The sequence below is a fragment of the Gopherus evgoodei genome, chromosome 7 (genome assembly GCF_007399415.2).
Source record: "Gopherus evgoodei ecotype Sinaloan lineage chromosome 7, rGopEvg1_v1.p, whole genome shotgun sequence".
NCBI lineage: Eukaryota > Metazoa > Chordata > Testudines > Testudinidae > Gopherus > Gopherus evgoodei.
The window spans coordinates 115,625,219-115,639,122 of record NC_044328.1 but is presented as its reverse complement, the minus strand read 5'-3'; the positions used below and the strand labels follow the sequence as shown (position 1 = coordinate 115,639,122).

The window sequence follows — 13,904 nt, the reverse complement described above, 5'->3', positions numbered from 1 at the left end:
TTTTCAGTTAAAAAGCAGTAAAGTAGATTTAATCTTCAATCTGGTTGTCTTTTGTCTTAACCTACAACAGTGGTTCTCAAATTAGGGCCGCCGCTTGGCCATGGTTCACTGCTCCAGACCAATGGGGCTGCTGGAAGCAGCGTGATCGTGGCTCCCACTGGCCATGGTTCGCTGCACCAGACCAATAGGAGCTGCTGGAAGCGGCGGCCAGTATGTCCCTTGGCCCACGCCGCTTCCAGCAGCCGCCATTGGCCTGGAGCAGCAAACCATATCATTGTTTCCCTGTGGACGGGACAGGTAAACAAACTAGCTTGGCCCGCCAGGGGCTTTCCCTACACAAGCGGCGGCCCCAGTTTGAGAAACCCTGACCTACAGCATATTGACGAAATGCGAGCCCAGTGTTCATGAGTAGTTAAACCTACTAATGCTACAGTCACTTTAAAAGAAAACAACTCTGCAGTTCTAAAAATATTAGGAAACTGAAGCCAAAAGCTTTACTGAGTTCATTTGACTTCTCATCATAGCGAGTACTGTAAATATTCTGTGTTGGGCAGGTTTTAGCCGTATGGGTGCTGCTGACCTTACTGGACTCAAAGGACTCTATTTTAGAGTTCAGGTGTCTTTTGCTGAGTTTTTTGTCACCTGACAGTGACTGGCATTTTTCTACTTTCCTTCCACCAGAACAATGCCTCCAAATTACTGTTGGCAATCATGGAGAGCAGGCATGACAGCGAGAACGCGGAGAGAATACTTTACAATATGAGACCAAAAGAACTGGTAAGTTCCTTATGCCACTTCTAAGCATCAGACATCCATAAAGTAGTTTGGAAGCATAGCAGGGATCCATTGTAGTGGCAGTGGTTGATTAAGATTACAGGGCAAACTTTAGATCTTGTACCGTAGGTCAGTAACAAGTGGTCTGTGCCATGGGTCACTAGCAATTGGGAAGAGCTTTCCAGGATTTGATGGAAAGGATAGCTATTGGTTCACAGGCCCATGTAGTTTGCCAGTAGCAGAAGTGGTTAAGGAGGCAACACTGATTACTGGAGAGAGAGCAATAGCTTCACCAGTGTATAATGAAAGAGAAGGACCATATGAATCTTTTATTCCAGGAAATTTACTGCTGTAAACCATCTAACCGAGAGAATGTCAAAGAATTACAATTTTATGATGGTATAAAAGCTGCTCAGTAAACTCTAGCAATCTCCCAGGGCTGTTTATATATTAACAGACACAAAAACAAGCCAGAAAATTCAAAGTACAGTTGAAACTTTTAGATCAGAGCACAACACAACATACTTTGAGCACTGTATTATCCAGGAGCGACGGGGGGTGAGTTGAGGATAAAGTTTTTCAGTTTTTACTTTGGTTTTCCTTCCATTGAGTCAAATGGATCTGATGTAGGCAAAAATTGACAGCAGATGCCAGCTGGAATATATTACATGAAAATGGGGGGAGATCTAAAATTCCTTTAGAGCCGTTAATTTACCCTTCAGAGGTTGAGAGGGTCTAAGGATACAAAGTAGAGTTCATCACTCTTCTCTTCATGAGTCTTGGCTTCCTGCTTTATGCTTGATGGCCACGCAGAGTGATCGGATGTGTATTTGGCCATACTGGGTCAGACCAAAGGTCCATCCAGCCCAGTATCCTTTCTACCGACAGTGGCCAATGCCAGGTGCCCCAGAGGGAGTGAACCCAACAGGCAATGATCAAGTGATCTCTCTCCTGCAGTCCATCACCACCCTCTGACAAACAGAGGCTAGGGACACCATTCCTTACCCATCCTGGCTAATAGCCATTAATGGACTTAACCTCCATGAATTTATGACCCTGTTATAGTTATTTAAACCCTGTTATAGTCCTAGCCTCCATAACCTCCTCAGGCAAGGAGTTCCACAAGTTGACTTTGCGCTGTGTGAAAAAGAACTGCCTTTTATTTGTTTTAAACCTGCAGCCCATTAAAGCTTCCATTGACTTCTGTGGGAGTTCAGAATGGAGAGCTAGTGGCAAAATTTAACCTTAATATCGGAGTTGTTATTAAATCTCAGATTCCTGTGGCTTTCTTGCTTTTTCTTCCTAGGTGGAAGTGATAAAGAAGGCATATATGCAAGGTGAGGTAGAGTTTGAAGATGGAGAGAATGGTGAAGATCTTGCAGCGTCTCCTAGGAACGTGGGGCACAACATTTACATACTAGCTCATCAGGTATAACTACATTTATAGCAATGGCAATGTCTAATGTGTACAAGAGTGAAGATTAGTAAGTAATCCTAGTTTTTCTCAAGATTTGCTTTAATTTCCCAACTGATGTCTTTGTAGTTAGGACAGAATTCTTCTTCAAGAGGTGCATGGTGGAACTCAACACTGTATCCTTTTCTTCTCTTTCTATAGCCCCATAATTCCCAATGGGAGTCAAACCTAATCTTTACCCTAACACATTCAAAAATGGAAATTCTGTCCATGTATAATAATGAGAAGAGCAGCTAAGGACTTCGTTCTTTCATGATGGGGAATTGCCAGCTTCTTTGTCCTTACTGATGACATTCCCAATAGCATGTTTCAAGATCTTGAAGGCCCTGGGATAATAGGTCTTACTTTATTTATCATTTATGTCCAGTGCTTTAGTTTTATGTCCCATATGAAATTCTCATCACTGATACAGTATTTAAATCAGGCAACGGAATGCCATCCCTGCTTCTAATGTTCACAGCCACCGCTATCTGAACTGGTGGCACAATTTGGCCACGTTCTTGAATTTGTTGTTTTCTTTTAAAATATTACACAGGTTAGTCTCTGCTGTGGTCCCATCCAGTATTGGTCTGTCCCCATCCACTCTACTGGAGCCTGGTCCAAACACATTTGTTAATCCTGTTGTACTTTCCAAACACCAATACAAGACCATAGAAGGAGTAAGCAAGAGCTCATAGTATATTGGATATGTTCAGCAGGAATTTCTTGTTAGTATTGCCTGTGAGTAGATGAAACCACCATTCGGCCACCTTTAAAATGGTCTGAGTTTAAAGCTGTGTAGTACCATCTTGCTATTAGTGCCACTACTATTAGTAGAAGCAAAATCTTCCACCATCCTTCCTTTAGGTACTTGAATTATTAGAGTCCTACCTGCACACATCTTGAGAGCTAATGTGTGTGGAAGAGTGGATTGTACCAGAATCCCCAAAGAACCTTTCTCAAGTCAGACAGGATAGTGGAGAACTTGTGAAGGGAGGAATACAGCATGGATATCAAACAAATAAGCCAACTCCTCTAGTCAAACTCTATCTCCCAAAATAGATCTAAATGGTGCCTGGCTGAAATGTAACAAACCTTCTGCCAACTTTGCCTTCTTAGCACCTGACTCTGTACTGTTCCTTTCTTCCACCAAAAATTAGAAGTTAATGTTAAGGAAAGACATCTTGTGTCTTCCACTCCCTTTGCCTTCCTTTATTTTAGTTGGCTCGTCATAACAAAGAGCTGCAGAACATGCTGAAGCCTGGAGGTCAGATAGAAGGAGACGAAGCTCTGGAGTTCTATGCCAAGCACACAGCACAGATTGAGGTAAAGAAGGAAATAGTGAATGCCAGTTCATGCTGCATTGGGTGTTCCTAAGGATGCAAAGAATCACTTTCCTGGGAGGACGACTCCCCTTAAAAACTGTTTCTCTGTTAAGTGCATTTTGATTCCGGTGGTTGTCTTAAACTAGCTGCCTAGGTGTGGATTATTCTGTCTTTCATGTGGGTGCAGGGCTTTTTTCCTGCCTCTTCCAGGGGAACTATTTTTGAACTGTCTGAGTGGATACCCTGACTCTGGCTCAGTTTATAGCAGAACCACAGAGAAGCCCACTTGCAAATTGAAGTGCAGCTTGAATCCAGAGAATATGTTTTGGGCAATACTATCACTGAATCCATAGGCAAAGTCAGAGCATATTTGTAATACTTTTTTCCTACAAAATGAGATTTGACAGACATTAAGCCAAAGTGGAGTGTTTTGAAAACTTAACTGGATGTCATGGGGTGATTTTTAGAAGCTTGTGTAACATGTAAGATAACAGCAATCAAAAGTAGCTCCTATAGATAAAACAGGAGTTGATTTTGCTTGTACAATGTGAGTGTGTTGGTATTTTCTATGGTGACTAAGTTAAACACCCAAATTCCATTGAAATTTAAAAGGAGATGAGTACTTAGCTCCTTTAGATCTTCTAAAAATCCTAGCTTAGAACAGTAATGCCATGTTAAGAGTATAAAAGATATTGTAATGCAAGGTCAGTGTAAAGTAAGCAGTAAATTACTGTCATAATGTTCTAATAAACCACTGATCCAATGGTTTTGATTTTTAAATTGCAGAATTTCAGTACATTTAAAATGCATCTGATATTACCACATTTCATTATTTTGAAACAATGCACAAAAAACAACTCTGCAAACTCAAAAATCTGTATTGTCTAGATTGTTAGATTGGACCGTACAATGGAGCAAATAGTCTTCCCTGTGCCAAGTATATGCGAATTCCTCACCAAGGAATCTAAACTACGGATATACTACACCACAGAAAGAGATGAACAAGGCAGTAAGATCAATGATTTCTTCTTAAGATCAGAAGACCTCTTCAATGAAATGAACTGGCAAAAGAAATTGAGAGGTAGGTTGGAAATACTAACGTCTCAGGCTGATGAAAAGTTGTGTTTTATAATAAAGGTCTTCAGAATACTAAATCTTGATTTCATAGCAAATCTTTCCCCAGTGTGGTACTGACACTGAACTGTATTTAAAATACTCAGCTCTTCTACACTGTAACATACTGCGACTCAATAGTGTTTAAAAAAAAATATTGAAAAGAAAGTATTCTCAAGTAGAGCTATTTCACAGTTGCATTGAGGTTAGTTTTACTATGTGATTTTCATACAAGACTAGAACATCATCTGTTTTCTGCCTCAATATTTTAAAATTCTAAACTAATATTTCTATTTGGATTATCTAAAGCAAACATGCATTTCTGTCTGAGGCTCTTGTACAGTTGTCACCATTAAAAAATCAGCATTTGCCAACAATGACACTTTATCAGTATCAGAGAGAATGCGGTTATTTCCTGTCTATGTGCTGGGAATAACTGTGGTATCTGTTGTCAAATGTTACCCTCCTGGACTCTAGTTATTAATGCACTTGCTTACAGTGCTCCAGAGTGCCCCTCTAAATGAAATACATTGCTCTCTATGCTTACTATAGGAAATGTAGAATTGCATAGGCAGTGGAATTGTTTGCAGAATAAGTTGTACAACTGTAAACTATCACAGTCTGTCTGGAGCTCCAGACAGACCCAAACCAGTTAAACTAATGTGATAACAATTGCTTTGCCAGACTTTCCCTTGACATTAACAGCCAGAACTTGCCCTCAGACTTATGTGCAGAGATCCCAATGGAGTCAATGAAAGTTGAGCATCTTAAGCCCTAAAGGACTAATGAAAACTGAATATATGGTTTCAGCTGCCGGGATAAACTTAGAAAAGTGATTTTTCTAACAGATAAAAATAAACTATAATCCTATTACTTGAAAACATGAAAGTTTTATGTGTGGATCAGATACAGTCTAAAACTTATTCAAATCCCCTGAAATATATTTGACCTGTCCGGTGGATATTAAATGGAGTGGCTAGCTATTTCAACATTAACAATAGCCTTATATTTTTGATAGTCTTCCCTAAAGGACGTAAGCATCTTCCCAAAATGACTTAAGAATCATACAAGAAATGCACTGCTCTAGATATACTGTAGTTAGCAATGCATAATATGAAACACTTGGGGAAGGAGTCAACTATATTTATTGACATAATCCAAATAAAGTTTGGTTATGTTTTGTTTTTTGTCTGGTTGAAACTTAACTCTAGGTTTCCAACTAAAGAGTTTCATTAACTTGTCTACACTACTGGGGTAAGTTGACCTAAATTACACTACTCCAGCTATGTGAATAACATAGCCGGAGTCAACGTAGCTTAGGTCGACTTACTGTGTGGTATCTACACTGCGCTGCATTGGCGGGAGATGCTCTCCCGTCAACTTACCTTACTTCTCTCATTCTGGTGGAGTACCGGAGTCAACCAGAGAGCGCTGTGCAGTCAATTTTTGACTCCCACTACATCGATCACAGCAGCGTCGATCCCAGTAAGTGTAGACATGGCCTGAGCAGGGCCAGCTCCAGGGTTTTTGCCGCCTGAAGCGGCAGGAGAGGGAGGGAGCCGCGATCGCAATTGGCAGCACTTCAGCAGCAGCTCCACCGCGCCGCTTTCTTCTTTGGCAGCACTTCGGTGGCAGGTCCTTCCCTCCGAGAGGGACCCAGGGACCCGCTGACAAATTGCCGTCGAAGAGCTGGGCGTACTGCCCCTTCCCCTTGACTGCCCCAAGCACCTGCTTGCTGCGCTGGTGTCTGGAGCCGGCCCTGGGCCTGAAAACTTTAGATCTGCCTTCGGATCTTTTAGAATTGCATATGCATCTTAGATGTAGGTGTGCTGGTTTGGTCCAGGGAGGGTAGGCACTGCTCAGTGTTCTACTCTTTCTGGAATAGTAAGATGTGTCTCAACATGAGCTGGTACTACCGGACATTAGCTCATGGTACATTTAGCTTTGCAATAGATTTGAAAATCATTGATGGCAAAGCATCTGTTTTCCCCCTATGGTCAGATAGCAAGTTATTAGCATTTTTTACACATCTCCCATTCTAGATTTAGTGAACACTCAAGCAAGCCTACCAAAACCAGGGTGAGATTCTCCACAGGGCAGAAGGCCTGTGCCACATCCTGAATGCAGGTGCAAGGTAGTGTTTGTCGCTCTGTTTGGACCCTCTGTACTGAATTTAATTCTGCACAAATAGGTTTCCAGCTGGTCACAAATGCCTTCCATTTAAAGCATATTAAAAACAAAAAGAATATGGAGAACAATGCATCATATACCCAAAGCATTGATGCATATAATTTCAGTGAGGTCTTGCATGTGTCTAGGTTTAGGTGCAATGAAGTTTGGTATTTTTATGATTACTGTATACCTTAGTATTCGCCATTCCTTAGCATTTGGCTCATCAACACATTTGCCTTTTATGTGCATTGCAGCTCAATGTATAATGAGGGATTATATAATTTTTTTTACCTATGTTTAGCCTCTTAATAACATTGAGAATACCTGTTAAGAGGGAGAATGATTTGTTAGGGCTTAGGGAGAGATAGATGTTGTGAAACTCTGGGTCTTTGCATTCATTAATTTATTCTCATATGTAACTCATGAGTTATGCTTCATTTAACTCTATTTCCTCAACTTTTCTGTGAGCTCCTTTCCTTTCACTGCACCATGACAGCTCTATGTATGTACTTTTCCTTTTTGGCAGGAGGATGCTTGACATGTTTCTCTTTAATGAGAGTATTTTTCTTAGATTGCAAGAACTATCGACTTTTGCAGAGCACCCACCACCAGGCAGTATGCCTGCAGTAGATAAATTCCAGGGGATTTTAATTTGATGCAGATGGATTTATTGCAAGATAGCTTATCGGAGTGCTCTCCTTTTCATTTTAATGGGTCCATGACCATTTCAGAAAATGAATCCTTTAGCTCTGGTCTGTGCTGCTTAATTCTGGCTGTAGAGATTATTATAATTAGGACTAGGGGTTGTTTTATTTTTTGGGTGGGAGGGGTGCTTGTTTTTAGTGTTTTGTACACATTCTTAAATAAGAGCTTTTAAATGTGCAGCTATTTAGTTACCAGCATAATACTATATAGCTACCTTTCTGGGAGAAAGTGTTTGCATCCTTAGCCTACAGTAGTGTACTAAATTAGATGCCCAGTTGGCTGCTGTCTCATGTCATACGTGGTGTTATGGCTAGTATGCTATGAAGCTGTATTATGTATTTAACATCTTGGTTAAATTTTTGTCCTACTGTAAGTGGACACCCTATATTTTGTACATTAATTCAGGGCTAGATGACAGTAACTAAAACGCCAACAGCCAGTCTACACAGACAATCGTACAGTTGCTGCTACCCAGCTTGCTGCACTAGAAGGGAACATTTAGGAATGGTAGAAAGTCTAGTGTAGGCAAGCCAGCAAATGAGAGCAGCTAGAACTGCATAGCAAAGAGGGATGCAGCCAGAATACTCTCACCCTTGCTAACGCATACGAACGTTCATCCTCCTGAACACCTGGAGAGTTTTGGATTTAGTGAGTGCAAACTATAATGGGGGAAAACTTAACTATTTTCTCTATGTGCAAGGATTTCTTGGAGACAACCTATTCTTTGAAGTCCTTCTCATGCTGCTGCTAAAGTAATTTGTATACCTAAAGCTAGTGTCTGTTTTAACATTTGGTCCTTTGTCTGAAAGGCCAGTCAAATAAACTTCAGAAAAAGTGGTGGTTTTTTTACTGCAGTTGCACTTATGCTTCTCTGCAAAGTGTAAATAAACAGGGCTTTGATGGACATGGCTGTCTTTCCACAAGCCTCGGATGTCTTTGAAACACTCATGTTTTTCTCTTCCTTCACAGCTCAACCTGTATTGTACTGGTGCTCTCGCAACATGTCCTTCTGGAGCAGTATTTCGTTTAACCTTGCGGTCCTTATGAATCTACTCGTAGCATTTTTCTATCCATTCAAAGGAGTCCGAGGAGGTACTAATATTTGAGACATTTAAAAAAAACCATCTGAAAAGATTAGGTGCAATGGGCCAAATTACTTACAGCCGTGTAACCCTGTTAACTTCAGTGAGGGTACTTGGGTGTAAATAAGGGTGAAAATGAGCTTTTGGGAGGCGGGGGATATTTGTTAAAATTGTGATCTTTTTTTTTCTGTTGTACAATTTTAGTACTTCATTAATATTGCTTTAAATAATACTTGTGAGGGGAAAATGGTGGGGGTTGTAACAGGATTGAATTGCAGTGTTTTCTGTTTAATACAAACTACTTTGGAAATGTTTTCCAAGCAAAATATCGGGTCTGATTTCTGTCTAAGTGGAAAAATTACCCAAGAAAGAAATCAGCAATAATGATGTGACTGTGCTGCTTTCAAGTTTCAATTCATAACTATTTATTTTGCTAAACAATACGAAGAGCATTTATTTTTTACTTTCCTCTAGCTCACATCTTAATAATGTTCTTTCAGCATAGTCCTGCAGTAGCTCTCAGTACTGTACAAAGGTGGGCAAGCAACATTATCCCCATTTCTACAGGTGGGGAAAGTAAGTCACAGAGGAGTGAATTGCCCAATATCATATGATATGACAGTGGAATATCCAGAAATAGAGCCTAGGATTTATGTATGCCATTCTTTTGCCCCATCCGCTGGGCTGCCTCTTCAACATACTGTAGTTGAGAAGTTGCCCAGAGGATTGAGGAAGAGCTTGCTTCCTTAGTCTGCATCAACCTGTCATTGAGCCCATGTCACAGAACTTTAAAAGTTGTCCTTAAGATCACTGCTATAGAAGAAGCTAGTGATGAGGTATGCAGATCCTGAGGGGATTGTGCAGTCCCTGCTGAATCAAACCGTGACCTAGGGTTGGGGTGGTCATTTCTAGCCAGGATTCAGAGTCAGTTCAGGGAGATTCTTCCAGCTGGGGCTTAATTGGATTCAGCTGACCATATTTGGGCTCAACACCTTAAGACAGGAGTGGGTTACTTCCCAGGGGGAAGAGAGACATGGGGTCATGTTAGCCAGAATGCACAGCTGGAAGCTGTGGGGAAACTGAAGGTGCCATGTTGGGTATTTATTTTTTATAGAGAGAGTTTATTGCTTGTAAAGCTGCATGGAAGAAATGTGCAGCTAGAGACTTTTGCCACATATCTGTAGGGTGGTGTGAACAAGAACCCCAAAAATAAAATCTTATCCAAGAGAGGGTGATCGATGAACAAACTTCTGCTTCCCTTTCTTTCATCATTCTGACACTGGCTCTGCTGTAATATCTAAGGCATAATGTACATATGAAATGAATCTAGGTAACATGCAGATATGTACTCTCTCCAACTGAGCTTTCCTTTCTAATCCATCTTGCCACTCCTCAGATCTCTTACTGGTGGTGTGGTGGGTTGTGTGTGTCAACGCTTCAGCCGAATACATCTCAACCATAGCCCAGCTAAAGCCCAAAATCCAGCGAGCCCTACGTGTGAAATGAAAGCCACCAGAAAGGATGCCACAAAAATAGTAAAGGAATAAAGTGAACTACAGTTTAGAGGGTCTTAATTTATCAATTTAGTATTTGATACTGAGCTACAGGAGCAGTGGGGTAAAAGCAGATCAGCACAGATAAATTAAATGGGGATCTGAAATGATGTTTGCCTTCTCCAATGAGGGCGTTGAGACAGTATGTCCCATGTGACCAAGATCTCTGACATTCTGATGAGACAGTTGTTCGGGAGAGAAGAGCTGGGATAAATTCTGGAATGTAGGATTCTTGTTTCTGCAGGAATTCTCTCTTCTGCCATAAGATATAGTAAAACGTTGTGCAATTATCTGGGTACTGGTCTCACCGGTGGTTGGAAAGATTTAGCAAGTGCAAGCAAACAGTCCCCAAATTTCTATGTCTGCTTTCAAAGATCAGAAGTTAAATTTTAAAAGTCTGATTGTATGGCTGTTAGCGTAATGTGGGATTATGAGTTACACCCCTTTGATCGTAATGGAAAGGAACTCAGGGTTCTGAGTGAGATGGGAAAAGAAACAATCATTCTTCCAGTGCTTGCTCATGTCGATTCCATTCTAGGTGTGTGCACACCCACATGCACAGTCATCAAAGATTTTTGCCTTAGTGATATCTGGAGGGTTGGCTGTAGCTCTCTCGAGTGCCACGCTCATGCATTGGTCTATTAGGTGACGTCAACCCTATCTCCTCTCTGTTCCTTCTTACCACTATGATGGTTGGTCAGAGTGCCTCGTCTTGCATCACAAGAGCATTAGTGGTCCTTATGGTCCATTGTTCTGTCTCCTTTGTTGTTAATTGATGGGTACTTAGTTAGACCTTTAAGTTTAGTGTTAGAGTAGTTTAGGAGACAGAGTCCCGGCTGGGACTTTGCCTCAGAGCTGACCATGCCCTGTTCCCCAGACTTTAAGTCATGTTCATTGTGCAGCCAGCTGATGCCCATTAATGACCCCCGTGGGAGCTAATTAAAGCGTTTGGGGGAGTCCCACAGAAAGGATATGTGCAGGATTTGCAAAAACTTTTGCCCATGAACTCAGAACGAGCAGGATATCTGCTTGAGAGTTCTCCTCATGGACGCTACGCTTCATCCTATCTCGGAGTCCTCTTGATGGGAGTCTACACCTGGTACCTCGGCGTCGGCGCGCAGTGCACCACTGGCACCCTCCTGACACCATTCCCCCTCCCTGGTGCCCAAGCAGCGGTCGAAGTCGACAGGCCCACTGGCACCAAAGAAAAAGAGGGCTTTGGGCAAAGGACCTGTCTCAGGCTACATGCCCACCCCGGAGTTGCTCAGGGGTACCGCTGTGGTCGTAACTCCTATTCCAGCCAGGGACCTGCCTCCAACTCCTGGGAGCGGTAGGGGGGTCCCGGCCCTTACTAGGGTCATCTGTGTCTGGAGCAGATCCAGTGGTCAAAGAGGAAGCAGGCAACTGGCACCGTAGACGCCAAGCCAGGCAACAGACCTGGCCAAGGCCCCAGCATCTCCAGGCTAATCAGTTATGGGATCACTCCCTAAAGTAGCAGAGCGTCCCCAGATCACAGGCATCAGTCCCCATCACCGTGGCCTCGGATCCCGGCACTGCAGCCTCAGTCCCAGGTTAGAAGACGCATGTCCCTGATGCCAAGGTCTCCACCTGCAAGGCACGGGACACCTGAGTCGCAGTGCCGATCCCTGTACCCATGGTATCGTTGGGCCTCCTGCCAGAGTGTGCCACGGTGCAGATCACCATCACCTAGACAGTCTCCTAGGCATCAATTTTTCCCCTCCCCTCCCCCCAGTGTGGGATTGTTCCTGGTCACGGCACTGGTCTCTGGCTCCTCTTCAGGCAGGCGCTGGTCCTTGCCCTCTCCTTACCGGTCGCTGACAAGGGTCAGTTGGCAGAATCAGGCATTTACAGCTCCGCCCTGATCACCAGAAGGGCAATGGTCTGAGCCTGAAGGGGAGTTCAGCCCCTCGCCTAGAAAAGGCAAATCACCACCGGCCTGTGGGACCGTGTGGCTCCTGTGGCAGTGGCCCACTCATTGGCAGTACTGGAACCCGTGGGGTGTACCTATTATGCCGGTCCCGTACTCCCACCATTCCTCCCAGGCCGCATCGGACAAGCTGCCCCAGGCGCAGCCAGCACCTGTGTCAGAGCATGGTGCCGAATCCAATGCAGGGGCAACACAACGGGGCCCAGTGCCCAAGGGCCTGTTCTCGGATGAGAAAGGGGAAGCCGCCCCTCCCCTTGCTGTGCACTCACCTTCATCATCTCCGGATGAAGTGGTGGCGGGCCTGTCGCAAACGAGCAGCCCACCCATCCCCCCAACGACTTCAAGGAGCACTAGACCCTCCTCAAAAGGGTGGCTGGCTGCCAACCTGGACTTGAAGGTTGAGGAGCTAGTGGAGGAGTCCGACCTCTTTAATGTTATACCCTCCTCCACCTCGGCCTGGGTCGTGTGGCTGTCCACCCAGACGTCCTTAAAATTGCCAAGTCTGTGTGGTAGATCCCTTCTTCCATCCCACCTACCTCCAAGAAGGTGGAAGAGAAGTACTATGTCCCCCCAAAGGGATTTGAGTACCTGTCACTCCCTCAAGCAGGATCCTCAGTTGTGTCCTCTGTCAACAAAATGGACAGGCGAGCAGCACGCCAAAAAATAAAGATTCCAAGACTCTGGACTTGTTTGGATGGAAAATGTATTGGAAAGCCAGCCTGCAATTTCGGGTGTTTAACCAGCAGGCCTTGCTAGCCAGGTACAACTTCAACCTGTGGGACTCCATCAACAGGTTTAAGGAGGGCCTCCCACAGGACCAAGCCCAGGAGTTCGCTGTCTTGGTGGATGAGGGCAAAGCGGTGGCAAGAGGCACGTTCCAGATAGCCTGATAGCTATGGACTCAGCGGCCACGGTAGTCATGAGGCGCAGCTCCTGGTTCCGGTCCTCTGGGCTGTCCGAGGAGATGCAGACTACCCTTCAGGACCTGCCATTTGAGGGAGCAAAGCTGTTTTTGGAGCTGACAGACACACAACTCCACAGCCTCAAAGACTCTCATGCCACCCTCCGTTCCTTGGGCCTTCACACCCCTCAGCAGCCTCTGTCAAGGTCCTGGAGTGCCCCCCAGTCCATCTTCTACAGAAAGGAGAGAGACAAAGGATTTAAATGACATCACCCTTCGTCTTCCCATTCTTCCTCCCATCCTGGTTCTTCCAGAGGCCAAGGAAGCCAGAAACAGGGGTTTTGAGGATGCGCCCGAGCATGGTGTCCCAGTACTTTCCAGGATACACCTCCCTGCTCTTTCCTCAACCGCTTCCGCCCCTTCTGGTTGGCCTGGTCGTGGGTGAGCTCAGACTGTTGGGTGCTCGACAGAATATCTTCGGGCTATACCTTCAACACCTAATATACCAACACACGAGCGTGGAACTCAAGAGGGCACTACAGCCCACCCTATGAATACCGCTAAGGCAAAAATCTCCGACTGTGCACGTGGGCGCGCATGCATCTAGAATGGAATGGACATGAGCAGTACATCTTGAAGAAGAACAGTTACGAAAAGGCAGGTAATCAGGCAGTTTTTGGCCTTTTAACTTCTAGGAACTTCATCTTCCACATTCTCAACACCTCATGAAGCATCTAATGCTTTTAAAAAACCTCTTTTTGTTACTTATATAAAATCATTTTAAACTCTGGATTAGTTAAACAGCTATAATCCTTTCAAAATGGATCATTTAGGGGAAAACTCTCATTTTTCCCAAATTAGCTGTTACTACTCAAGAA

At 43.8% G+C, this 13,904-nt stretch overlaps 1 protein-coding gene across 1 annotated transcript in view; it reads left to right on the top strand.

The window, feature by feature from the left end:
• Positions 1–13,904, top strand: part of ITPR1 (inositol 1,4,5-trisphosphate receptor type 1) — a 309,353-nt gene that overhangs the window by 258,632 nt on the left and 36,817 nt on the right. Inside the window, 5 exon segments of the mRNA XM_030568211.1 lie at positions 682–777; positions 2,081–2,203; positions 3,449–3,553; positions 4,441–4,633; positions 8,512–8,634. Of these exon segments, the coding sequence (XP_030424071.1) occupies positions 682–777; positions 2,081–2,203; positions 3,449–3,553; positions 4,441–4,633; positions 8,512–8,634 (640 nt within the window).